This window comes from Cryptomeria japonica, chromosome 7 (assembly GCF_030272615.1).
Source record: "Cryptomeria japonica chromosome 7, Sugi_1.0, whole genome shotgun sequence".
Classification (NCBI taxonomy): domain Eukaryota; kingdom Viridiplantae; phylum Streptophyta; class Pinopsida; order Cupressales; family Cupressaceae; genus Cryptomeria; species Cryptomeria japonica.
Window position 1 is genome coordinate 562,456,031 of NC_081411.1, and position 26,070 is coordinate 562,482,100.

General features: G+C 35.7%; 1 protein-coding gene across 1 annotated transcript in view; it reads left to right on the top strand.

Annotated features, from left to right (window-relative positions):
- LOC131078435 (E4 SUMO-protein ligase PIAL1) overlaps positions 1–26,070 on the top strand; it is a 208,697-nt gene that overhangs the window by 106,589 nt on the left and 76,038 nt on the right. Inside the window, exons 6-7 of the mRNA XM_058016133.2 lie at positions 10,981–11,032; positions 11,216–11,281. Coding sequence (XP_057872116.1) covers positions 10,981–11,032; positions 11,216–11,281 — 118 coding nt within the window. The remainder of the gene's footprint in view (positions 1–10,980; positions 11,033–11,215; positions 11,282–26,070) is intronic.

A 26,070-nucleotide genomic window follows, 5' to 3' on the forward strand; every position in this document is an offset into this window, starting at 1 on the left:
TCAATTACAAAGTTTTTTTTTTTACATGCAACTCATCAAAACAAAATTACAAATGCATAATTGAAATTATTCTCTGTGTTTGAAGACATGACTCTAACTACATCATTCTTTGTTTTGAAAATCTTCATGCTGCTTCAGGATGTTAGAACTTGAATTATTCAGGATTGGTGAAGACATCTTGAACCATTAGAACTTGAAGTATTCAGGATTGGTGAAGACTTCTCGAACCGTTAGAACTTGAAGTATTCAGGATTGGTGAAGACATCTCAAACCGGAATGAGAATTTGCATCCTTGATAGTATTTGTGTCTTTAACCAACAAACTTCAACTTTCACATGCTTGGGGTAGTACCATTTCTTCAAGAGGGAAAGGGCTGCCTTCCTATCTTCATGTTATGGCCATCTCTGTTTTGAAAGCATTCTATAATTTGCATCCATGAATTGGTGTTGTATCTCTTCTTTGTACCATCCTCCAATCTTGGAATCTGCTTGCAAAATAAGGCCCATGCCTTAATCCATTGTTTTGGTAGGTCGTGTGTGCTAACATGACTGACAAGGGAAGGGATAAATTGATGCAAAAATGGGCTCACAAGTGAATTTCGGGTTCTGGAAACTGCACTACATGTGTGGTAAAACAAGAGCATTAGCTTGCAAATATGGAGAACAAACATGCAACTTCATATGTGTAATGGGTAACTACAAGTTTGCACTTGTAATTGGACCCTTAAGACTCATTTTCAAGTGTTTTTTGAGTGCATTTTGGACCAATTTCGGGTTTTGGAAGGCTGACTGCAAGTGAAGACACAATTGCAATCGGGTTTTAAAATTCCGACTGCAAGTAGACTTTAAATGGGAAAAATGAATGAAGGTGTGAAATGAGTGGATGAAATGGTGAGAAAGGGATTTTGACATGAAGGAGAAGATGGGAATGAAGTTTATGACCATGTACATGTATGGGAAGGAATATTTTCAGCTTGACAACTTGAAAAAAGGGAAAAACTTCAACTTGTAATCAGATTTGTAAAACCCGAAATCAAATGAATTGGAAAAATCTGTAAAAGGGGAAAATCATGCAAATTTACAAATTGCATTGAAAGAACTTATCCATTGGGAAGAACAAATATAAACTAGAATTTAAACAAGATCAATGCAACCTCTTTGACGTCCAGAATCCAAGGCTCAACAACCGGCATGAATGTAGGGCACATTTAGCAGAAAACTTTTGAAGAAAACGTGTTCTTCTTGAATGCAAACACCAAGTATTAAGTGCCAAACACTACGATTTGAATGTAATGCAAAACGTGAGCCAAAAACGGATTCAAAAACGTCTTCAACAACATCTTCAAAAATGCCTTCAAAAATGCAAAACCTATTTGCCAAAACTGTTTTTGGTAAAAAACGTGGCAACCAGCATTGATTCCCAATGATTTTGCATGAATGTTGGATGGATTTTTGGGAAGAAGGCCACAAAAAACGGATTTGTGGGAGCAAATGTGCAGGTTGGGTTCTTCATTTGCAAATACAAGCAGCAAATGCCTTCAAAAAAGATGCAATTGGGTTTTAGAAACCCCATTGCAAGCTTTAATTACTTCACTTTTGTCTTCCTTGGGCAAATTCAGGTTTTAGGGAAGAAAGAACAAAAAGACATGTCAAAATAATTTGTAATAGGGAAATAAAATCCCCTTTACAAGTTTAAAATGACTTTAACAAAAAGACTCGTAATAAGGAAATAAAATCCCTTTTACTTCAAAATTCACTTAAGTAGGAACTTTTAAAAGAAATTACAAGTCATAATTTTAAATTCACTTGTAATTTGTCCAAAAAATTGCTACAATGACTTAAAAGACATAAAAAGCAAGGGGGAAATAAAAAGTAACAAGTGACAAGTTTTAAATAAAGTGCACTTGTAATTGTTTTAAAATTTTCCTACAACACAAAAACAAGAGAAAATTAAAACTTGCAATCAAAGGAAAATTTCCCACCTGCAGTTAGGAAGAAAAAACCTGAAATTGAAGGAAAAACATAGCAAACGAACTTGAAACGCAATGAAATTTGAAACATGAATTGAGGATGGACCGAAGATCAGTCCACTTCTACAAGGAGCAATTTTTTTTGCCTCGGGAAGCGTGCCTTAAGAGTAAAATCTTCAACTTGCAGTGACTGCTCTGAAACCCGAAATTTCACAAAAAGTTAGGAAAAAGAAGATTAAAAATCACCAAAACTTGGACAATGATGGCAAAGATAACCCCCCAATGATTTGACACTAACAAATGTGAATTTAACACCTCATAAAACGTGCCTTGGAGACAAAAAATGATGCATTTAAACCAAAAATTTGAAGGTCACATTTTTGAGGACAACAATTGGCTCTGATCAGGGAACTTCCTTTGATTGTTGGAACGATTGAAGGGAGTAGAATCCAAAACTCTAAGTGCTTTAGTATCCATTGGGTTACAAAGTCAAGCAACAAAGACACAGACGACAAGAAGGATGATATGACTGACGCAAAACAACTAACTAAAAACAAGACGCTAACTTGTGCAATTGCACTTATTGGAAATGGAAACCTGCCTATCCTAAACTAGCCACAATGAAAACCTTTCAAATGAAACCATTCACTGGCCTAATAAAATAGTTGCCTTTCTTCAACAACTTATGGTACCTTGCATGATCATTAGTAGCCACAACCAATTGAAGCACGAACACGTGTATCAGAACTTGATGCAACACTCCTTGGAAAAGATGAACAAATTCACCTTCCTCTTGAAATGAATCATATGTACTGCTGGTCCAAAGTAGATTTTTGAAATCAGACTGCTCTTGCTTAGTTGAGAATGCATGTTTGGCCTCTTCCTCAAGTGTATCTACAAACTCAGAAACAAGTGGAACCTCTGGCTTTCCATTAGCCTCCAACCAAGCAAGATGTCTGATTGGACATCCTCTTGATCGTACAAAAACTGAATTCTTATTGCTGATTACACCTTTATCAGCTGCTTCTTCAACCATAACCTTATGCTGAAAAGAATGAGTTTCCTCATGTGATCCAAGTTAAAACATGACTGCATTGCTTACCTCAACATGCTGTTCAGAAAATTCAGATTTGGGAGAGTTGTCATCAAGACTTGAACAAAATTCCTCTATTATGTTTGTGAAAAGGGCTTCATCTAGTTCCTTACTATCTTCTTCATGCACAATATTTTCAGGTTCATGACCTTGAAATATAGATGCAATCTTCTCATCTTGTTCAACTTGAATGATTCTTTCATGCATGTCCATCTCTTCATATCTCATGATATGATGATTGTCCTCCTTTACCAGCACCTTGGAAAAGTGGCCTTCAACCTCTTGTTGTGCATTGTGCATGGTATCTGACATGGTCCATTCTTTTTGTTCAACAGCTTTCGGGAACAGCTTTTATGTTTCACAATCATAATTTTTTGATTTTCAAGCCACATACAGGGTAGGTAGACCAATTGAAATCCCGTGGGTTTTCTAGAAGCTAATTTAGTTAGATCTGGGCACAATAATTTTCAAATTATGTACGAGGATGAATTAGTGGTTCTTGTGGTATTTGATTATATTCTCTGCTAAATAGTGTCTGATCAATTAAATGATACAACTGTTTTGACATTGATTATAAAAGCTGCTAGACTTGGACAAAAGTGAAATTTCTAGCTATAAGGGACATGAGCTAGTACAGGCAACGGGCAAAAGTTGGTGCAACAAATATTCAAGAGGACACATACTAAACCAAGATTCTAGTTCTTGAGTGTTTAACTTTCAGTTTAAAGCATTTAAAGCTTATATAATTAGTTTTCTTTAAAAGTGGTGCTCAATCAGAGTTAAATTATATTAATGCAATTCTATGTAATCAGAAATGAAAAGGCTATTTCATTAGTTTTCTTTAAAGGCACTACCAAGTACCAAACCATCAAATGATAGTAGAGGAATGCTGTGAAATTAGAAGTGGAAAAGACCACCCCATTATATCAAAAGTATATAAAGTAGTCCCCATCATGATGCTGTGATACAGAACAATTGACAATTTGACAATTTTTTCATATAACAAATAATACCAGGGGTTGTGCACTTTTACAAGCTCAAACATGGATAAAGTACTTGAGTATCTGTTGGATGGCAGGATGTAATTCAGTGAGTTGGTTTAACATCCTCAAAGATAATTATTAATATCAGCTAATATTTACAGATTGTGTACTCCCAAACAACATTATATGATAATATTATATAGACCAACTATATCATATATTACTCAAGTGTTAGAAAATTAGATTAACATTTATACTCAATTTATTATTTAATCTAAATCCATTCATTCATCATATATATCATTCTATTTATTAGTAACAGTTATACTTATCCGAGTAGTAGGCTGCTCCATGGAATTACTTAGGGCAGTAGATTGTTCCTGTCACATATACATCGTGTTAGTTTCTTATTTTCATTCTTCTACTGTGTTAGTTAACAGTTTTGTCACTGTGAAAAATCACCAGACGCGCCCAATGGGCAGCAACAAAATGCATCAACAATTGGAGAAATTGCTATGAGATTAATGACTCTCCTCTGTGTTTGAGAGGGGCAGCTCCCTTGTATGATGGAATTTTACATCTTCAAGTACTTTTAACCAGAAAGTACAAAAATGCAAGCAAAGAAAAAACAAAAAAGAAAAGAAATCAGCTATGAATATAAGAAAATAGCAGATATTTCTTGATCAAATCGAAAAAGAACAAATGATACCGATTGCAGAAGCACAAGAACTTCCAAATCAATTTACATGCCAAGAGCAAGAGCAAGGAACACGGAAATAAGCATAAGAGGAAACCAATTAATCATCAGAATAATTCGTCTTGGAAATAAATGATGACATCAAAGCAAAAGGAGCTCACAGACTCCAGTTTTCCCCTGTACACCAACCACCTCTTCTCAGAGCAGGAAAAAAAGATCCCCTTTTAAAAACAAAACTTCTCTCTTTTTCCCAAACTTGTAATGTTTCTTGAAATTATTTCTTTATTTAATTTGGAAAGACTTTTTGAATTTCCCTTTAGTCTATGCCTCTTCTATGGACAGACTGGGAATGTGAAAGAAAGTGGAAAAAGTTGAGCTTCTTTGAATGACAGTCATTCCAGAACTCTTATTTATATCACAAAGAACAAATTCAGAACTCGTATCCTGTATCTTCCACAGAAGTCATTCCTACACAGAACATTTCTTGGTCCAATCGAGCTAACTTCCACACAATGCAGCAAGTTTAAATTTCTCCATCTTTATGTTTTGCATTTTGTATCTTGATTTAGATGTAAAAGAACCCAATTAAAAAGGTTTTTGTATGTTTTCCCCATTGATCTTAGTCTTGAGTATTCAATCAACATATCCCAAAGTTCTCCAACAGTCCAACAGTGACATGTGATCCACTATGTGAATGTTATAAGTCTTTTAGAACATTCCTTCCCAAATGTGAAATACTAAACAAGAGTCCGCAAATATTGAGATGTTGCAAGCCACTGGAGAACACTTTTGAGTTCAACATCACCACCAAATGCTTCACACACTCAGTATGCAGCAGCCTTTAAAATTTGCACTTTGTATTGCCTTTGAATTGGTCTTCTATCACTCCTTTATCCATGGAAGCAGTTGCAGAGATACCACCTTGCACAGTCCCTTCCGAGCATAATCTCTGATGAAAGTATCAATAACCAGTGATTTGGCATGGAATCCAGCCAGAGTGATGAACTGCCAACAAAATTCCATCTAGGCTATCCGTGAAATGAAGTCCCGCATCTGCTCATTGCTTGTTTTCAATTTATGCCAAGATGATGGGCCAACTTTTTTGAGTGCAAGAAATGCACAATGGTTTTGAGCTCCAACACTGATGCTTCTGATTCCAGCTCCATTCGCCTTCTGATTTCCATTATTGAATGATCACTTGTTCAGCAATGTTTACACTTAAACCTCTTTCCAATACAATACTTTTATCTTTGGCTCTAACTTCCACTTAAAAATTTCAACCAACTTTGTGAAAAGATTTAACCCAAAAGCTGTGTCCTCATAGTTGATTTCGACTAAGACAGGAAGTTTAAACTCATTGCAGCATCCGTTCACTTTCTTTTAGAGTACAATTAGGGAATTAATTGATTGCAGGCAATGGAATCAATTGACCTTTTCATCAAACCTTTATTGCTTGTGAAGATTAAAGGAAAATGGAAATTACACTGTTTGAGGCTCAGAAGCAATTTAAAAAAGATAGCTGCAATGTATCAATGATGAATCATTTGATTTCCTTGAAAGGGGTCAGAGAACCCCACGTCCTACCAACCTCTAACGTCAACCCATCATTGATTTGTAGTAGTATTTGATAGTTGCCTTTAAGACTACAAACTGCACCTGGACTTGCCTGAGAAGTATCTAATTCACCTTCAGGTTAGACAGAAATGGCAGAATGAACTTTAATCATAGGCATTTTTATAACATCTGCTGTAGAGCCCCAACAGATAGAATTAACAACCTGCCTCTACCTTCTCAGAGTCATCCTGCTTTCTATAAGCTGAAGCAAACATTTTGAAATCCATCTTCCTGAAATTCCCCCAGTGTTACCATCTCTGCCGTTAAGTATCTTGATATTTGATAACAATATTCCATTATTTGAGCTGGTTAAATCTAATGAGAGTTCCTGCAAGAAGCTAACATTTTAGTGTAGGTCGTGGCATTGCTGATAGGGTTGTGGAATTCAGTTCTACCCAAGCTAATTGTATTTTCTTGGAAATTTCAAATCTATTCTACACATCCCACAAGCCTTACATTTTACAAAACAAGGTTTCGATCGAGCATTTTTTTGAAAGCATGATGTGTATGCTCTATGATTCCATGACTTATATTTGTAATGTTTTTCCATCTGAACCAAACACAATCAAGGATGGGATACCTTTTCAAAGTATAGTTGCAGATTCTTCATGCTTTCAAAATATTCTTGTATGGATTCTGTATCTTGATTACTGGAGATGAGCACAATCTTGAATTGCTCACCACTACTCTTCAGATCATTGTTCAATTGTATAAGCTCTGGATTGAATTCTTTACAAGGAGGGCATCAATGAGTTAGAAATAAAGACAAACAGTCTTTGCTTCTAGCTCCAATATAGGCACATTTCTTTCTCCGTTACCAAAATCTTTGTTAGGAGAGATGGGAAGGGAGTTCAAGGACCATGAAAGCTCAATGTTCTCCTCCTCAACTCTAAGTTCACCAAGCCTTTATTTGCTAAATGGATATGCCTTGGCACAATCATCAATACTGATAGCTTTGCACTTCTGGTCCAAAAGGACAAGGGTGGGACTGTCTTCGACATCAAATTCCTGAATAAGTTTCTCTCAGGCCTGTTTATCTGACAATGGCAAGAAAAGCAATGACATGGCCTTTTGATACTCTTCAAATGATTCCTAGTTTTTTATCTTCAGAGCCAAAGATGATCTCAAAATCCCCATTCTCCATGAAATTTGTATCTACTCCTGAAATAAGAAGAGGGAAGACCCTGCACGGAGGACACCAGTTGGTAGAAATATACAAACTCTCTATTTTCTCTTGTTTAATCGGTTCTACATATGTCTTGTTTTCCTATTTCCAAACTCAAGTGTGCAATCAAAAGAAATGATTCTTGGGTGATCATAGAAAACAAAGACATATAGTAGCAGTTTTGATTGTTGATGCATGGAGAAAAACTTAGTTTTATTAATGAGAATAGACACTTTATACAGAGAGATAAAATGGGAAAAAGTTCAAAATAATGAGGGTTGAAATTGCAGACAACATACTGTAACTTTCATATAAATTCTGTATGTACATAGTTTTTGAATCCATCATTTCAAGCCAGTTCAATTGTTATCAGAGCTACATAAAATTGGACCAGTGTCCCATTCCAAGCCAATACAATTCTTATCAACAAGGAAGAAAAGAACCTTTTCTTTGAAGGAATAGTCATTCTTTGGGATTTAGAGGTTATTTTCTTTTGTGATAGCATTGTTGCAAAAGAAATAAAAGGTTGGTTTTAAACACTTAATTTACATGCCCAATGCTTACTACCTCATCGTCTCTGCTGCATTGGGGCTCTCTGTACAATTGTTACCAACAAGAAAGAGCATAGCTTTTTTTGAAGGAATGGTTATTGCATTGGATTCAGAGAATATTTTTTAAACAACAGTAGAGTTGTGAAAAAAGAAAAAGTCAGGATTCAATGCAATTTTAAGATCTTTCAATGCTCACCCGACCGACCCGATCCTCGAGCCTTAGGAAGAGTAAGTCTAACATAGAACTAAAGCCAAGTAGAGCCAGGGCAGGAGAAAGCCAGCGTCTACCCGAACCCAGTCCGTCTGCTCCCTTGCCCAAGGATTGGAAGGAGATTTTGATTGGTATTGGTTGGGGTGGTGAAAACTACTTTCCTTCCTTGATACAGAGAGACGGATCTTCGAGATCGATCGATCGACGGGAAGAACACTCCCTCAGTGTTTCTGCTGCATAGTGGTGATCAGCAATGCTCTATTTCCTTCTGATTAAACACATGCCTCTATTCTTTTCTCTGTCAGGTGCCTACACTCCTTTCACCCCCCAAGGTGTTTGTTTCTGTCGCAAGTCACACCATTCTAAATTAGCTCACATTAGTTTAGTTTAGTGTTTGTGTAGTTAAATAAATAAATTAATCATAGGTTAGCTCTATTAAATTTAATTAATACTTTTAGATTTAAATAAGTTAGTGTTACGTTGGTTAAATAGCTAAATATATCATAAGTGGCAGTTAAGTTTATTAATTAATTAGATCTAGTTAAATAGTGTTAGACTGTTGGTGATTTATAGGTATCACAAGATATAGTAGTCTAGGATAGGAGTTCAGTTAATTAGTTAGGCTAGGATTACTCTTATTAGATCTAAATCAACTTGTTAAAAATAGGGTAATTGTTGGCTAACAAGACATTCAGTTTTTGCAGGTTTTCCAAGTTTGTCTCTACAAGGTTCCACATGTTTCGTGGCAACATACCTCATGAGAAACATCAATCAGTTTTCGAAGTAAAATCGACAATCAAATTGAGCAATTCATATTCAGTTCAGGATCTGTCAAAATCAGGGAGACAATGCATGGTCACATATTCAAGTCGGAGGAAACTATAATCATTGTTACCAGATTTAAAAAATTCTATTCATTTGGGAGTTCATTTTTATTTGGAAATCTAGAATTTAAAAAGAAATCTATAAAATTCAAAATTATATAGGAATTGAAAGTCCAGACTGATTTGAACAAAGCTGTCTGGTCCAAATCCAGATCTGGCTGCATCGGATAACTATGCTACCATTAGCATACCAACATGGGGATCATTTCTGCAACAATCAAAGGAATTGGGAAGAAGTAAGACACCAAGGTTGGACATAAATAGAATACCTATTGAAGAAGAAGTCAATGTTAGGGTACATTAGGAAATTCATTACAACAATTCAAGTTATTTGAATTTCTATAGAACAATGTGGTTGAATCAAAACAATATAATTAGGATCCCTCATTTCAAGTTTGATGGAGAATTGGCACCACATTAAGAGACAGAAAGGCTTTGAAATAATGTTTCTACATGAACAGATATAATCAGATCAAGCAAAAATCATGGCAATGCTACAAGTTATGAAAAAACGAGCTCAAATATGGGTTGTGAGATGAAAGAGAAAAGATTGATATGAGAATCAATGCATTCAATTGTTTCACCAGAGATTTCTACCAAAGAGTGGACTTGAATTGGGGTGATCCATGCAAAGTACAACTTGCTCATTGTGTCTAGAATAACATGCATTTATAGTATTATGTGTGATAGTTCCAATGCTGATGATGCTATTAAATTAGACATAAAAAATTTATGACCGGAGATTAAGGCAGTGCTAGAGCGTTTCATCTATTATCAATAGAACAGGCAAACAAATATACACACATTGTAAAGGAAGTGCTGAAAATCCTCAAAAAACTCATTTTCACTCCAAAAATACTTTTTCTGTACTGGTTGTTGAGAATTAAGGACTATATCATCAAGGATGTATTTTATGTGTGATGAGCCATACAGTCCAAGACATCTCTGTAGTACAATTTTCTTATGGCAGAAGATATTGAAGGTGAAGGAAATGATCAAGGAAATTCCCAACGTTTGGCATGCTTACCTGCTATGTTAGGACTTGGAAGATCGGATAGGTTCAAGACATGGATTTATTAGAAAAATAATATTTTGATTAGAAATCAGATACCAGAGTTGATGATCCACAAAGCATTGGTATGAAGGAGTTTTGATTTCCCAAATTCTGTAGTTTGAGAGGAAGAAGGCAATCAATTACTGGAGTTGGGGATGCATGAGACCTGAGTATTAGGGAGTATGAAATTTTGAAGACTGTATTTCACAATTCACAGTATGATAGGATGAAGATGAAAAACAACAAAGTCCCAAGGAATGATGGGGTTAGGGTGTCTTAGTTGTAATGGACTGTTTGCTGGAAGCTTCATATATGAATTCTAAACTCCAAAAGTTGATCTTGACTGTCCATCATCAAGACAATGAGAAAAACCATTCTTGGGTACAAACGTTGCATTAACCATGAATTCCTGCTAAACTGCTGCTATCTATCTTTCCTCTTTATTCTGTTCATTATGAAACTTATCCTATGTTTCATTGAAGCATATTGTTGGTTGTCTTGCCAGAGTGAATTCTAATTTAGATCCCTCGCATACCTCCTTGTTTGTGAGTGCCCTTAAATTTCCATTAGTCATAGATACCTTTTCTAGTACTGAACCTTTTCTAGTACTGAATTTTATAATTTTAGATTGCAATGCAAAATTAATGAATGAAATAATGCAGAGTTGAATTACCTAGATATTTTTTTCATATTTGCATAAGTAGGTTATAGTTTTTACTCCATTAATGGTTAAGAACTTAAGAGCTTTATGCTTTGCAGGTTTTATCCACGGTTGAGCTTGGCAAGCATTCTAGTTTCTCTCGAAGTCAAGGTTTTAATACAAATAAGCCACCTCAGAATGCCTTTTTATTTCTGTTTGCATACTTTGTTATTGCTGTAATTATTTGTAGATAATGTACATTCTTCAGTTACATGCTGCCATGACCATACAGCAGCTAATTCACAAACATTAACCTAAGGTAGTTTTGACAGCTTATTTTATGTCTTCCTACAGCAAGGTTATGAAGTTCTTGCAACAGACTTTCATATTGGCAAGAGACCTGCCCCACATGAAAAAATAGTAAGCATCCATATGAAAAGCTTTCCATGGACACACACTACATTTTTGATTTTACTAATGCTATTGCACGTTCATAATGTTAGGCAGGTTTCAAAATTTCAAGCATTATAAAACATTGTTAGGATTCAGGAATGCTCCCAAAGTTATTGATGTTGTTTACATTTTGAACTTAGGAAGAATAAATATGATTAGTTGTTTAACGTTTATGTTTAATTATTGAAATCTATTTAAAGCAATGAAGCCAGGTTTTTTGGGCTGGGTCCCAGTCTGGGCTGATTCACAGATCCATACAGATTGAGACAGGCCCAGACTGGACAGAGTGCTGTTTTTACTGTAAAGTTTCAAGCAAGATGACTGAAGATGTTTAATAAACAAAAATTTTCTTTGAACATTGCATCAAGTTAGACAACTGTTGAAAACTTAAAAGCATAGAAGCATATTACAAATATATATATAATTTAAATTTTATACTTTCAAATCAATTTCTCTTTCCTTGGAAAAACTTACATGGAAACCTCTACAAACTTTTCATTACACAGCTGCATGGAAATTCGCTATATGTTACTATATTAATTTCTTTTATTTGTGCCCATCTTTATGCTATTCAACTAAAAATCTAGTCTTCCAAAAAGCAATCATCTCTTACAAGAGATGAGTTAGGAGATAAGTCTAAATCATCAATGTACATCTACACTCTATTAGAGTTAATTAGCTAAATAAAAGACTCACTTTACTCCTTAAAAGGTGAAATTCTAAATAGAATAACTCAAATCACTTGAATTACTTTCCACAGTCACATTGAATCTGTGTGGAAGTTGCTATCCAAGCTAAAAACTCAACACATACCTGGGGTGACCATAGGGACCCACAATCCAGAATTTAAAAAACAAATCATAACAAGAAAACACAAATAATATAATAATTTATCTGAAGTTTGTAACCTTCAGAGCAACTACACTAACTACACTAACACCTTAAAACACAAAATAAATTGACTCTTCTTGTCTTCCTTTTCTAACTGAAAACTCTATTGGTACTTATTGCTCAAGGCTGTAACTTTGAGTAGTGTTTGAAAATCATATGCCTCTACAAGTGGCCATGTGACATTGCATGATGTTGATGTGGTATGAGGACTGGCTATTGCTCTATTTAAACATATGCCTTAAGTATAAAGATATAAATTGTTATGATTTATATTTCAACATTTGACATTGAACTATCAATTATCAGTTATGTTATGTGGCCAATTTTCTATATGTTGTGCAAATTATGCCTATATTTTATATTTCATATTTTTTTGTATAGCCATAGCAAACTTGGGAACACTGTAGTGAAAGCCTGAAGTCAAACGAGCAACTTAGGTTGAAATTTTTGTTCTTGTTATCATATTTCCACAATTGATGAGGTTTTAATAGCCATAGTTGAACTACTCGCAGAATGCTTGGCGAGTTAAAAACTTGTGAGTTTTTCCACTGAATATTCGCCAAACAAACATGCCGAGTTTTTAATGATTTTTTCCCAAAATTTGGCGATTCTGTCGTAAAAACTCAGCTGCATAAAAAAAAGGCCTAGACATGTTAAAAAATAATCTAAAAGTAATCTTTTTCGAACCCCCACTTCCGGCCCACGGAGGAACGAAACGTTCCTCTGCGCCCCCTCTATTATTGGCTTTTTCTCACATGTAACAACTCGTGCAGCTTGCCATTGCTACCCCTCAAATCCATTGCGGTCTCCACTCCCAAACCCCCACTAGTTATTGGGATCTCTTGTCATATAACAAATTTGATTATAATGAGAGGGTCTAGGAGTGGAGACTAAAATTGAGAACTTAGACAACTAATTTTATCACTATCATAATATCATTGATCAACTACATTCCATGTCGTTTCGGGAACGGGGGGATAGCAGAGACGTGTTTCTAGGACGTCCCCTAGAGGGCCCTTTTTAGTGGACAGCAGGGCACGACAATATATATAGAGAGAGAGGGAAAGAGAGAGACATGTCAATAACTGATAAGAACAATATCATTATTATTGTAGATAGATCATAAGAGCAGTAGTATAACAGCATAATAAATTTCAATAAAGCATTATAATAGCAGTCTCAAACATCAAAAAAAGCATGGCCCATCAATATCCAAAAGTCTCAAACATAAAAAAACCATGGAATCATTCCCAATCGCAGGGGACGGCTAGCCATTTTGGGGATGCAGGAATGCCAAGGGGACATTCCCTCTGCATCTTGGGGACGGCGAGCCATTCCTAAATGGCTGAGAACGTTCCTTGGGATTTTGGTGTAGCAGGGACGGCAGGGGGATGTCCCCTTTGTGTTTCCCCATCCCCAAAACGGCTAGGGGACGAGGACGCTGAGTTTTGAGGCAGGGGACACATCCCTGTGTAAGCTAGTTGATCAATGATGAAATATCATACTATTAATATCCACAATTTAAATGTGATTATTAGATATTTAGAACCTCTCCCAAAGTTTTAACTAGACTAGCAAAGAGGAAGATATAAAATGTTATAATATACAACTTATGAATTATGCTGATTCATGATGATGTTCAAAGACAATGATCTTAAATTCATAATAGTTGTCAGCTAACTATTATATTAGGATTCCACATGAGGATGCGATTTTGTACTCAATTTGCATTCAAATCAATCAAATTTAATAGAAAACACTTTTGTACTCATTGTATACATCTTGTCACTGAATTTTGCAAAAAAAAAGTGTTTCTAATGAAATTTAAGCAATTTTTTAAGTTGCCGAGTTTTTGCCGAATTTTTTGCGAAGTCACATTTTTTGGGCTTGCTGATTTTTTGCCGACTCCCATTTTTTGGGCTTGCTGAATTTTTGCTGAGTCGGAGTATTTCAACTATGGATGAGACTTCCACTGCTGTTTCTGGATTCGATTGTGTGAGATTTTTTATCAACCTAAATCTCTCACACAATAAAATCCAGAAACATCGGTTGCATTCTTGTTCTTGATATCATTATGATGTCCCATATTAGTCAAGGGGGTCGCTTAGTATGTTTGAGGCTGAGCATAGTTAAAAGTTACTGCAACATAATTTAATAGCTTTTAAGACAGCCACAACACGTTAGGTTACCATTTCTGGGAGTGTCAGATTTGGTTGGATTTTTTATATTTCAAATAATCGCTGCTTACCTTCTATAGCATTGAGTAAAAGGATTAAGTATATATAAAAAATAAATTTTAAATAAAGTTTATCGAGGGACATTTAAGAATATTGATTTTTGGTAATATCCCTAACTGTTTTATTCAAAATCATTCATTTTCTCAAACACTTTGCATGCTTCATTAGGTAGAAAGGGTTTTCTTTGCAAAATTTGGGTTTAGATTTGTGAATGTTTCATTGCATATTGATGATGATAATTGTATAATAAATGAAACATAATAACATACATTCATTTGAAGGACTGACCATGCAAAATTCTGAGAATGAAATCTGCTAAAAAATTACAGAAGCATGTAATATCTCTAACCTTTTTACTTTTCCAAATATAGACTTGCAGAGGGCTGTCATCCATTTGAAGAAAACACAGATTCAGCAGCAAAGGACCAGGCAAATATGCTCACATTAGTGAGTAGCAGCTCATGAGCAGAAACATCCATTATTAATGCACTAATATTTTCCATACAAGGAGCAGAATCGATTTTCAACCATAGAAAATATACTCAGAAGACCAGAATAAGGTTCGGTTTTGAATATTGTTATTCCCACATCCAGTTGTAGCCAAACCAGTCCTTTTGAATGCCTTTGTCCAGCCAAAGGTTGTACCTCCTGAGTGTGTGAGGGTAGGTGGCTAAGTAAAGACTCCCTTCTATAATTGAACCCTTCTGAAGCTTGTATTCTCTAGCTCAACTGAAATCTTAGCAATCTACCTTCAACATGCAGTAATTAAAAGTAATGGCGGTCAGCAGAAATACCAACACCTCTACCAAAACTCTCTACCTTGGCATCCAATACAAAATGTTGAGCATATATATTCTTCCCTAAAGCCAATGTGTCCTTAGCAGGAGTATTTTCCTTCAAACTTCCACACCCAACAATGTCTGGGATATATAATGGTATCCACTTCAAATCTTTCAAACCTTCTAACAACTGAAATTTGTCTTCCATGAAGACATCACAAATTTTGAAATCCTCCACAAACTGAACAATGAAGTGCAACTGTGAATCTTGAAATGCATTCACCCCAAAGGTGGATCCACCAAAACCCAAGGGTTTTCGTCCTAGGGCTTGCTGAACCAAAAGCCAGAAGCTCTCAGAGCTCTCAAAGAGAAAATAATAAACTAAAGCATAAATCAAATGAGCTCTCAATTACCTTATAAAGTCCTCTTGTAACTTCCCAAATATAAATTATAAAAATCACTTTTTAAATATTAAACTTCTCATCAGTGATATTATAATATTTTTTTTGTTTCGTTTTCCCGCTAATAAAGTGACCCTCTTATAATTTTCTGGTGACATAAAATAAGTCACTTTATTAAACAAACATGGTTCAACACTTAATTAATGAAATATGAATAATCCCAAAAAATTTTGGACTATTCAAAATATTTAATTAATTAATGTTACGACCTTTTTAAATAATTAAAATTAGTCATCTTTGAATTTATTTATTTTCCAACAATTTTAATCATTTAATGTAGTGCGCTGCCCTGTTTGCTACCAAATTTTTGCACTCTTGTTTCTAAACGCTCAGCTGGTAATTTTATCAAACAGTTGACATAAGTCTGAGAGTGTTGGAATAGTTTTTGCAGGTGTGTAAACAAGTCTATTTGCCAAGTTTGATGGTCATACACAAGCATACATTCAAAGTGCTTTAAAGATAACTGAAGTAATTAATTTCTGTTATTAAAATCAGAATTTCATCTTGTTTATTATTCATAAGCAGAAATACAAAGAGTAATGACTTCTTTCCTGACCTCTTTATTACATTTATCCAACTGATAATATGGTTGCAATTTCCCATTATTACACCAGCAGCAGTTACAAACATCAATCTGAATCTTACTCAGAATTTTTATCCTTGGCACAAAATGCAGAAATCTCTATCAAGCAGAATTTAGATTCCATGCCTCTGTCACAGGTTTCAAACCTATCTGTATTCACATATCCAGCAATGATGAAAATCTACCCTCACCAACAAGGGTCCAAGAGACCACGTGTCTTAAGGAATCTCTCTACTCAGTGCATCAAAACTGCTAATCAATCAATCAACAGTCAACCAGAATTTGTGCAGAAAGGTATTAACAATGTCCAGAAGAAGATTTTGAAGATTCCACCCTGTCTGACCAGGGAGAATTAAGGCCACCAGCTCATAAAATTTAAAAACTCTCTGATCGCCTTGATTATCTTCAATCGGTCCCCTTCACAACCCACATTTTGGTCCTTTTCTGTCTCATGCCCAAAGAATGACCTGTTCTTGTCTCTTTAGATGCTTTGTCACCCTTTTTGAGGCTTGCTAATCAATTACCATGTCACACTAATTTAGTTCCAAAACCTTTTAATATCCTTTTCCTTTGCCGCATCTTCTTTACAAAAGTTGGTGGCGAGCAACATGGTTGAAAATTCATCATTATTTATCTTGAAAAATCAGAATCTATCGACTCGGCTAGTACCAAACCCACACCAAAGGAAGAGAATGAGTAGCACCAAAAAGAGAAGCCCTTTCATGCTACCTAGGAATGATAAACTTGGGTGCCTATTCCTTAATCCAACTTATTTGTCTTCTAATATGCCATTTTAATAAATTTTATTTTGGAATAATATGGCTTGGCTGGTAATAAAGCTAGCAATTTATAACTAAAAGTTCAATATTCTTCATATACAACACACACTCACTCATCTGAAAAAGGTGTTTCCATAGATCAGAACCACAAACCTAATAAACCTAACAAGATCCAAACTCTTCAAATTTTTGAATCCTGCAAACCTCAATCAAACAAACAATCTTTATTCTCAAGTTTGTACTCCAAACAAAATCTCACCGCATTAGCTAGGGTATATTTTTCACCACTGAATCCAAATCTTCTTTGAGAGGGTTTTCATCCTCAGGAAGATCGAATCGAACCAAGTTCAATTTCAAAACCCCAAGGTTTTTCACTAGAGAGAAAATAATAAACTTCAACATATCAAATGAGCCTTTACACCCCTTATTTATAAGCTTTATAAGGAACTTTCCAAAAATTCCATTATAAAAATTGACTTTATTAATTCAACCTTGCTTTTAGTTTTAGCTCTGAAAATGACTCTTCAATTAAAATAATAAAATTTGATACACAAGGTCCTTGTTTTATGCATCCAAGATTTAAAACTCTTCGCCCTAGTTTTGATGAGCTTATTAGAGTAATTAATGTTTATGTAATGGTCATTATGTAATTTTAGTTAGTTTCTATTTGAGTCTTTCGTTCATGATTGTTTCGTTTAGAAACATTGTCTTGTAATTGCTTATATGCATCCTTTCGTCTTCATAATTAATTTATGCAATTACCATTTCATGGTATCAAAGCCAATGAACATTTTTTTGGTGAACTTTTTGGGAAAACAAAATTTGTCGTTTATTCCTAGAAATTTCATAAAATTTTTAGATGTTTGTTTACTCAATTTTTTTCTGAATAAAAATCGCGGTGTTCAAAAATTCATGGGTGCGTTGGTTCTCAGAATTGCGACCTATTATTTCAGTTTTCGCATTGGTTTTCATGAGCAAAATCGCATGGATTGCCTCAAAATCACAAATCATTTCTGATAAAAAATGTGGGTTTCTTCTTTGTCCAAATCGCATTGACTTTGCTTTGCAGTTTTTTGCACAATTGTTTTTTAGAAAATCGTGGGTTTAGTTGCATTTTTCTGCCCGTGACTAGCGTGTGAGAAGGGTTGTCGTGACAACCCTTTCAAAGGATTTTTTTTTTTCTGCGACGGCTCTGGTTTTTTCCTTCCCATGTGACGAAATCTTGGCATTTTTTTTCTGCAGATCGTGGGTGGTTTCGTGGGTTTTCTAATCCATTTGTTGTTCCTATGAAGAAGGGTTTGTTCGGCTGCGCCTAGTTTTTGAGCGTTTGTACACGAGTCTTCACTAGAATTGTGGGTTCTCTTTGTTTTTTGCAAGGTATTTTTCTTCTGCAATTTGGGTTGGTGTTTTCATGATTTTTTCAAAACGTGGGTGTTTTTTAGTGGGTTTGTTCACGGTCTAGGGTTTTGAATTTTTTTCTAGTTTTACCAGCTGCAACCTAGGGTTTGTGACTACGTTGTTTTTGATTGATTTCTAATATAAAATCAAGGGTTTTTTTTTCTAAGCAATGCCTTGGGATATGTGCCTCAGTATACGAGCCAGGGTTGTGACTGAGTTTTGTCTAGGAAAATAAGATTTGTTTCACTGCTGCAGTATTACCTCGTTTTTTGTGCATTCAAAAGCGGGAGGGAAGGTGTCATTGACCAACATTTTGTTGGAAAATAATCAATGCTTCAACGATAAGAAGTACAACATGTGGAAACAACGTATGCTCACAATCTTTGAATATTGGTGTTTAGATCAGGTTGTTTTGGGTAAGATTCCACATCTCTCGGCTGTAGGGAAAGACCAAGACATGTTCGATGAGCGCAATCGGGAAGTGGTTATGCTCATTAAGTTGTCAATCATCGATGACATGCTTCCACAAGTGGTGTTTGGCAATATAGCTGCGGAGATTTGGATGAATCTAAAGGATCTCGATGATACATCAGACAAGGGCAGCGTATTCTTTCTGAAGAATATGCTGTTTTCAATCATGATGGATGATAAGATGTCTCTGCAAGAGATATTACGAAGATCAAGGATATTTGTGATCAATCAGAGGCTATTGGTTGCAAGATGGAAGAAGAGGATATGGTGGTCATCACACTCAAAAGTTTACCACGATTCTACAAACACTTCATTGAAATGCTCAACATTACTCCCACAAATGTTGACCTAAAGTTTCCTAACCTATGCAATAAGCTTCTACAGTAGGATAGATGGAAACAACAGTTTGGGAGTAGCAGCGAATCATCCAATGCAAAAACAAGCGTTTAATGCCAAAGCCAAGGATAAAGGCAAAGGCAAGTCCTTTCAACCAAAAGGACAAAGCAAACCTGTGGAAAGCTTCAAGAAAGTTATCACATGTCATTATTGTGGTAAGCTTGGCCACATGAAGAAATAGTGCAGAAAACGGTTGGCTGATGAGAATTCCAACCAGAGAGGGTCTCAGCAAAAGGCCAATATTGTAGAGCACACTGAGTAGGAGTCTTCCTTTTATGCATTTATGGCCAAAAGACTAGCATACTATGTCAAATCATCTGTCTAGTACATTGATTCTAGAGCTTCTCGACATTTCACGTACATAAGAGATTGGTTCATGGAGTACACGACTTGCTCCGATTCAATGATCTTTGGAGGAGGTGAAGAGTATACATTTGTCGGCAAGCGCAACGTTCAAATTACATCTGGTGGGAGGAATCTCATATTTCTCAACATATACTATGTTTGGGCATGAAGCTCAATCTGCTTTTTGTTAGTCAGACGATGCAACACTATTCGAAGTTGGATGTCGTCTTCAGTGGACACAAGTGCCCATTGGTGATAAGAAGTCCAAGAAGACAATTGCAATTGGCCTCTTAGATCATGGATTGTATAGTCTGGTTGATACTGGAGAGTCTCAGGAGATTGCAATGGCTACAAAGAGTTCTTCCATAAGCACTCTTTTGCATCAGCAGTATGGGCATCTTAACCTATTATATCTCTTTTAGTTGGCTCAGGAGAATTTGGTAGAAGGCTTACCTGAGATTCAACAACAGACACATGGTGTGTGCAGAGATTGTTGAGTAGGGAAGCAACATTGAACTCCATTCCTTGGTGAGCTTGGAGAGCATCCAAGGTATTGCAGCTAGTTCATGCCGATGTTTGTGGACCAATGAATACGACATCAGTTACGGGTGCTAGGTATTTTCTTCTGTTTATCAATGATTTTAGTAGAAATAATGTGGGTGTTTTTTCTCAAAGCAAAAACATATGTGTTTAATGAATTTCAGAAGTTTAAAGCTTCAGTTGAAAAAAGTCAGGACATCAAATCATAACTCTTATGTCACATAATGGTGGTGAATTCTACTCCACTTAATTCACGAACTTCTATGCTCTGCAGAGCATCAAGCGTCAACTTACCATGCCCTACCCCTCAGCACAATGGTGTTGTTAAGCGGAGGAACCGAACCATAACAAAGATGGTTTGGTGTATGCTAGAAAACAAGAATGTGCCTAAGAAGTTTTGGGTTGAGGCAGTGTATACTGTAGTATGCCTTCGGAATCGATCTCCCACATAGGCTGCTAAGAAGATAACTCCCGAGGAAGCTTGGTTTGGGATGAAACGAAAAATCAGCCACCTCAAGGTTTTTGGTTCAACAATGTATGTTTGGATTTCAGATGCAAGGAGAACAAAAATGGATTCCAAAAGTCACAAGATGATTATAGGCTCCAATGACAATCGTAAGGCCTATTGCCTGATTGATGTGGACACTAATCATCTCACATTTAGTAGAGATATGGTTTTTGATGAAGAAGGTGGGCCTTTTTTGCTCTCTTCTCCCATACGATGTCCTGAAGATCAGCCTTTGCAGACAAAAGATATAGGTGTTAGGGTTCCATTAGCTCTATATGAAGGTAAGGATTCTGATAATTTTGAACCTAAAGTTGTGAAATCTTCGAGGCATGATATTGTACCACTAGAGTTCCTTTAGGAAAACATGGATCAACATTTAGAAGGTTTTATTCCAGGTAGCCCAAGTCATGTTGATACACCTGATTTGGAAGTAGATGGTTGTGCTCTACACCCTATGTGGTTGGAAAACCTTATTGGTGATGTTCAAGATGATGAGCTTGTTGAGGGTAGATCTTCTAGAGGCAAGAGCAAGAAGAACACAATCAATTTTTCTCTTACGACCAACATTCAAAGTGTTTATGAGCCCCAAACTTATACAGAGGCAGAAGGTAAACCTGAATGGGAAAAGGCTATGGCAGCTGAACATCATAGTCTTCTGAAGAATAACATTTGAGTTCAATCAGATCTTCCACTAGGGAAGAAAACCCATTGGTTGCAAATGGGTCTATAAAGTGAAGGACAAAGCTGTTGGAGCACTTGATAAATACAAAGATCGGTTGGTGGCTAAAGGCTTCTCATAGGAAGAAGGTGTTGACCATCCGATTGGTTCTAGCCATTGCAACATAGTTTGGTTGGAAAGTCTATCAAATGGACATAAAGAGTGCCTTCCTCAATGGTGATTTGGAGGAAGAGGTCTACATGATGCAGCCTCAAGGTTTCAAGGTTGCAAGTAAAGAGCACTAGGTATGCAGATTGGTGAAGGCTATTTATGGCCTAAAATAGGCCCCCCAAGACATGGTACATCAAGATTGATCAATATTTGGTTGCTCAGGGCTTTCAGAGAAGTCGTTTTGATCCTAACTTTTATGTAAAGAGTGCTGATAGTGACATCATTTTTCTTGTAATCTATGTGGATGATATCAATTACTGTTAGTGGAGAACACTTGCTTAAGCAAAGCAAACAAAACTTGTTCTTAGGTGTTTTATATGATAGATTTGGGACTTTTGTATTATTGCCTCAGTGTAGAGGTTTGGGAGACAGGTGACAGCATTCTCATTTCTTAGTCAAAGTATGCTTGAAGTTATTGGATAATTTCAGACTGCAATATTGCAAATCTTCATCTACACCTATGGAGAAAGGAGTGAAACTCTCAGCAAATCAGATTCACCTATGGTGAATGAATCAACATTCAGGCAACTCGTTGGCAGTCTCATTGATCTTACAACAACTAGACTTGATCCTAGTTATTTTTTGAGCTACATATCTCGTTTCATGACAACCCCTATAGAAGATCATTGGGTTCTAGCGAAGCATCTGTTGAGATATGCGAAAGGGACACATGACTTTGGCATTGTGTACAACAGAAGCAAAGATCCTCTACTGATTGGTTTTACAGACTTAGCTCGGGCAGGTTCTGTTGATGTCAGGAAGTCTATTTCTAGGTATATCTTCAGTGTTGGTACGGGTGCAGTCACATGGACTAGTAAGAAGCAGCAAATGGTATCTCTTTCCTCGACAAAAGGAGAGTATCGGGGAACTATTAAAGAGCATGTGAGGCAGTATGTCTACGGAGGATGCTTTCTGACATGAAAATGTCTCAAGCATGTCCTTCATCCTTGTTTTGTGACAATTAAGTGGTGCTGAAACTTTCCAAGAATCCAGTCTTCCACGAGCGAAACAAATGTATAAAGCTTCATTGTCACTTCATTCGTAGCTTGTTGAAGATGGAACTGTGGTTTTGCAGTATGTTCCATTTGTGGACCAGACTGCAGACATTCTCACCAAGTCACTGAGCACAAACAAGTTTGTAAAATTTAGGGGGCAACTTGGTGCAATTGATAGGATGACCATTAAGGGAGGGTATTAGAGTAATTAATGCTTATTTAATGGTCATTATGTAATTTTAGTTAGCTTAGTTTCTATTGCAGTCTTTCATTCACAATTGTTTCGTTTAGAAACATTGTCTTGTAATTGCTTATATGTATCCTTTCATCTTCATAATTAATTGATGCAATTACCATTTCAGAGCTATCACCCTAAGGCGCATTTAAAATATTTTAATTAATTTCTAGCAACCTTAGTAAAAAATAAAAAATAAAGCTATTAATGCATTAATTTTGCAACAATTATCGGAATGCATCAAAATCGAAATCTGATTGCATTGGAGTGATCCCGATGAAGAATAATGACAAATGGAGCCAATCAGGTGACTTACTATAAATAGACAACCTTTATAAGATTCTTGGAGAGCACAATAATAGTCAGAAATCACCTCAAAAAGTGGCATATAATTCCACTAAACCATTTGAGCTTTGGTAACATCAAATTACCCCCTCTAATTAGGCTGATACAAAACCAGAAAGTCACTACCAACTACAAAGCAAGAGAATCGAAAAAAGGGACATTACATTAAATTATTTTCTAAGGTCAAATAAAAGGGGACATTACACGTTTGGAAGAAAAAAGGTATAAAAGGAAGATCAAACAAGAAGAGGAAGGATATATCAATTGGGAATAAATATTATGTGACTTTGCAAGTAAATATTACAGCCAAAGGGGACAAAAATCCTCCAAGGAAATTAAGAGACTTAAGGAAACCCTTCTCTCAAGTTATTGGACGAAAACCCATAACTTATCTAGATGTCAAAGACAAACATTCAAGGAAAAATAGCTGCGAACATGAAGCAGAATCATAGTAGAAAATCAAATAAGTCTATTTTCAGAATTATGTCAAAATGATAAAACTGAATATTATAAGAAAATACTTAATTTTTGAATATTTATAAATATATATACAATTATCATTTTTGAGTTGGAATTACTGTCTAAAGGCTAAAATAAGAAATGTTCTAGAACGGGACATTACAATCTTGTATCTTTTACACTCTTATGTGAGTAGACATGAGTTGTTTTTATGAAAATTATATGTTCCTTTACCTAACATGTTTGCCTGTTGAAATCTCAGAGCTCTAAGTTTGGTATGTCTACTAGAAAATGATTGAAAAACTTTGGATTAGCTGGAAACCTGTTATGACTCCTTAGCCTGATGGAGTTCCTGCATGTATTCTGCAAGTAGATGTGCTGAGTTCAGCAAATGTTTTGACAAATTGGGAAGAGGCTGTAAATGATGTAGTAGTAGCAATGTTGCTTTGGATAAATATTCTTTTTGATCTACATTTTCCAAGATAAACAGCTCTTTGGATACTAGCAACCCGTGGAAAGTCACGTATATAAGTGGGCAAACAAACTGATCTGTTTGGTTGGCTATTTGAATACACAGGAAACATTTTGATTTCTCATCATGAATGGAAGATTGTCTATTCAGCACACCAAAGTTCTTGGTGTCTGTAGTTCTTTGAATTGAAGTGCAGCATTCCAAGTTGATAATTCTAAGTTGATATGAGACTTTATCAGTTGAACATTTTTCCAATATCACAAAACTAAGTTGATATACTAGTTATCATAAGTTTTTGTTTTAGTCTGTTCTGTTTACATATAGATGACAATAATTTATATGAATATCTGGAAGATTTGGAAATTTGGATAACAAAAATTATTCGCAAAAATAGTATGTAGATAGTTCCTAGGAAACCCTTACATGAAAAATGATTTTTGACATTTTCCATGGTAAAGTTGATTATTTTCTTTGTTATTCTTGTATAAGTACCAAAGTAGACAATATTCTGGTAATTACTTCTGTTGATTTCTTCATTCAGGATTTTATTGCAATTGTGCTTTCTTAGAGTTTAATGGAGTGATTCACTTTGTGAAAGAGTTCATTCAGATTGTTCTTAGAAAATCCCTACACTTGAAACGATTTTTGACATTTTACATATAGAGTTGATTTTTATTTTTGTTATTCTGGTAAAGTATCAAAGTTGACATTATTCTAGTCATAATTTTGGTAATTTTTTAATATAGGGTTGTTTTAAAATCCTTGCTTAGAGTTTTTTAGTTATAATATTATATCGGTTCTATAGGATACCCATCTCTGCACTCCAACTGATTAAAACACGAAGTCCTGCATCAACAGCCATTGCAGGAACAGCAGTGGAAAAACATTAACTGATGCAACATATAATATCTCTTCTACTAGATTTACATACACTGAGAACCGTTTATCAAAATCTGTCTTAGTAAGAAATGACTGCCATAAACAGGGCGCAACAGAAGGAAAAGAAGCGCCAAACCCTAGATACAGACCATTCAAAAGAATGTATATACCCTTCACAAATAATGGCAGATTAAACATTCTCTGTTACTTCTCATCTTGCCATGCCCACACTCCTTGCAATAGTCTTCCAGTGCTCAGAGGCTCACAAGAAAACCTCCGTGCTAGAGATATTCACCAACCCCAGTGGTAGCAGTTCTGGGCCTACATATTTCTCTAGATCATGGATTTTTATACTTTGCAATATCTCTACATGCTGAAGAGTCCTATAATCTTATATAATCATCCACCAGTGGCATGGTATATTTGCTTGCCACTTCCAGGGTCCCCTGATGGTGAGACAACCATATTTTTCATGATTAGACTAATGTCTTTGCTAAATGCATCCAGAGCGTGGATATGTTTCATTAAAGCCAGAACCCTCAAGTTCAGAAGCCTAATGTCTATATCATCAGTTCCAGCAAATAGGCTTTATTCCTCCTTGGCTGAAGAGACAGGAAGAAACATGTCTACAAGATTCTCTTTTACCTCAACACCTTTAATTGCTTCCTTGATTTTTGAGCAGAAAGTCCTCACTAATAGATTCCTGTCTCCTTACAGACTTATTTCTGTGCAATCTATGTCCCATTGACGTTGCCTTAACAACCTTAAGCGTACCCTGCAAGTTGCAGTTAAGTATCTATTTGAGGCTGTAGTCCAGAACACTCCCCTAACTCCTTAACAGAGCTTGCCATACTTCTTTTACTCACACGCAGATAAAATATTAAAAAGCAATGCTTTCCAATGCATGAAATAAATATCAACTACCAAGTGCCATTAATAAAACTTAGCACCTTCATAAAGAAACCTTATCACAATTGTCTGTCTGTGCACACCCAAAGTTATCATGAACAAGAGAAGCCGAGTTAATTTACATGCATGCGGGACACTGTCACCACAAATGTAAAGCATACCACCTTTTAATGAATGTGACAATC